Genomic DNA, 2924 nt, shown 5'->3' with positions numbered 1-2924 from the left:
AAAACAAGTACATGTAAGATAACTGTAAATTCTCGATCTATAATATTGCATTAATCATGTATACGTTGCATCTCTTGTAATAAGAGAACATGATCCAAAAAAATTCCACCTCTTACAACATTCGTCTAGCAAGATGCCAACTAGATATTTTGCTTGAACACTAACTTTATTTTCTTGCTTTCTAATTAAACCACTAATACTGTACCAGAAAAGTTTTTGTTGTGGGAGGTTTATTATTGATCCTGATGCATCATTAGAAGAATTAGATGCATATTACCAGTACTTTATCAAAGAGAAATAACCTCACATGTCACATATTTAATGTAAAATTTTTGTCAGTTGCATCAATTCAAAGTAAATAATGTGTATGAACTAATTTGTCACCTGTGAAAGCAAATATTTAGATGATTAGGCCATGATTTGATTCTATCAAGTCATGAAAATAATTTATATGATACATATTGTTCATGATTTGCCCTTTAGTCAGTAGTCACGTTAAATATGATAAAGATCTGGCTTAATCATATTTTTAATCTCAAATTATGCACCAAAATACTCATCAGCCCCCGTAATTTGTTGTTGTACCTTTTTGCTCCTCAAATACTGAAAACATACCGTTTTATCCTTAGACCAACCGATTTTCACCTGTTTTTTTTCCTGGTTCAAACATAAAAAAGCACATTTTGGATACCCGAACACTAAAAAGTTACGCTTTTAAATTTCAGGATTTTATAAGTACACTGATGCAAATTTTGAGGCCGAAAAAATCACTAAGCTTAAAAATTATGACCCCTGAACCATAAATGTTCTTGACTATCTTATAATGAAATGTAAAAGGTCTTTGGATGTAAATTGGCGAGCTTTATAGTAGCATATACACGAAAACATTGAATTCCTGTAGCACTTTCTAATATGTTCCTAAATGTGACCTAAATAAGTTTTAGACCCGGGTCTTTAATAAAATTGAGATCCTTTTCAACTTCCTTGTCTACTGTATTAATTAACTACATAAGCTAAGATAAACTATATGATATTAAGATTCAGCAAAATATAACAAGAACGTATTTACAGGCCCCAGTGGGAGCATCAGCAACGCATGTATATTCTGCATGGCCGATTTATACTATTTTTGGACCCCACTGACATAACAACAAGGAATTAGTTGGGCATCACTCTTCTTGGCCAAGCAAGTCCTCTCAGAATGACCAACTTTTTTACTTTTTAATGTCCCACAATATCCCATAATTTTATTCCCTTTTTCATTTTTTGAATCTAATGTTCATTTATTTTTACGTATAATTAAGTTACACTATTTTAGTTACAAATTATTTAAAATTAATAAAATATGATTTGATTTTAACTTACATAAAATTGAAGATTTTTTTAATAAACTTAAATAAACGACATAAAAATAAGGGAAAAAACGTTACAAAAACAACATAATTATAACTAAAAATATAAAATTGAAATAATTAACGGGAATTGTGAAATTATGAGATGTGCTCCACCAAATCAGCCTGCAATTGATAATACTTTTGTCGATCACGAATCTGGATAATTCTTTGGATATAGTTTTCATGCGGAACAAAAGACTCTTCGCCTATATTTAGTTGCGATATTCCATTTGTTGTGTCATCGTAAGATGGTAGCGGACCAAATGTAGTAGCATATGTGTCTCTTTCATCTTCGATAATCATATTTTGTAGTATGATGTATACTCTCATTATTTTAGCAAGATCTCCTTTATCCCAGAATCGTGCAGGGCCACGCACAATTGCAAAACGAGACTGCAATACACCAAATGCTCGTGCAACATCTTTTCGCTGACCTTCATGATATTTGGAAAATAACTTCCTCTTTTCGCTTTGTGGACGTGAAATTATTTTAACAAATGCAGCTCATTATGGGTATATTCAATCAACTAAATAGTACCCTAAATTATAGTTGTTACCGTTCAACGTATAATTTACCTCAGGGGCACGACCTTCAAGCACTTCATCGAATAATGGTGATCGGTCTAAAATATTTATGTCATTGTTAGACTTAGCAACTCCAAAAAATGCATGCCATATCCATAAATTCGAAGAGGCGACAGCTTCAAGTAAGAGCGTTGAAACCCCTTTGTGACCACTCATAAACATCCCCTTCCATGCTTTAAGACAATTTTTCCATTGCCAATGCATACAACCAGTACTACCCATCATACCGGGAAACCCACGGGCCTCTCCCATCTCTAATAAACGTCGAGCATAATTTAAATTTGGTTTCGCAAGTATTCATTTTCAAACACCAATTTAACATCAGTGACAAACTTTTTCAAGCATTCAATGGCGGTTGATTCACCAATTCGGACATAGTCATCAACGGCATCGGCAGAGACTCCATATGCCAACATAGTATGACAGCAGTGCATTTCTGTAGAGGTGATAATCCTTTTCTTTCCAATGCATCAACCATTTGTTGGAAATATGGATCAAAACGGGAGAGAGTATCTACAATGTGAAGAAATACATGTCTCCCCATTCTGAACCTTCTACGAAATGTTTCCGGGGTATAGACTGGATTTTCTGCAAAATAATGTTTCACTAGATGTTCATGGCCGGCTTCATGGTCTCTGTATATCATTCACCGAGGCGTTGATTAAGATCCTTCCCCTTGAATTTTGTTAAAGAGATGGAGACGATATTTCTCATATTCATCGTCATCTTTATTGAACATTTCCTTAGCAAACTCTTTGTATATATCAAAATATCAGCCATGTTTGGTTTTTTCTAATATGATTATATTGATGATCTTATATAATCTTAAAAAGAATTTATTCCAAATATTAACTCACAACAAAGACATTACAACGGCTTCCTTCCAAACATTACAATCCAAACACTAAAATCCAAACACTACAATCCAAACAATACAATCCCAAT

The 2924-nt window shown here is 33.2% G+C and overlaps 1 protein-coding gene across 1 annotated transcript; it reads right to left on the bottom strand.

Moving 5' to 3' along the window:
* Positions 1–1490: 1490 nt before the first annotated feature.
* Positions 1491–2231, bottom strand: LOC141700936 (uncharacterized). The gene is made up of 2 exons (XM_074504589.1): positions 1952–2231; positions 1491–1828 (listed from the first exon to the last, which is right to left on the bottom strand). Exons 1-2 carry the CDS (start codon positions 2229–2231, stop codon positions 1491–1493), a joined length of 618 nt encoding a protein of 205 aa, XP_074360690.1.
* Positions 2232–2924: the final 693 nt, after the last annotated feature.

Source organism: Apium graveolens, unplaced genomic scaffold (assembly GCF_009905375.1).
Source record: "Apium graveolens cultivar Ventura unplaced genomic scaffold, ASM990537v1 ctg3108, whole genome shotgun sequence".
Taxonomy (NCBI): Eukaryota; Viridiplantae; Streptophyta; class Magnoliopsida; order Apiales; family Apiaceae; genus Apium; species Apium graveolens.
This window is presented reverse-complemented; position numbering and strand designations above follow the sequence as displayed.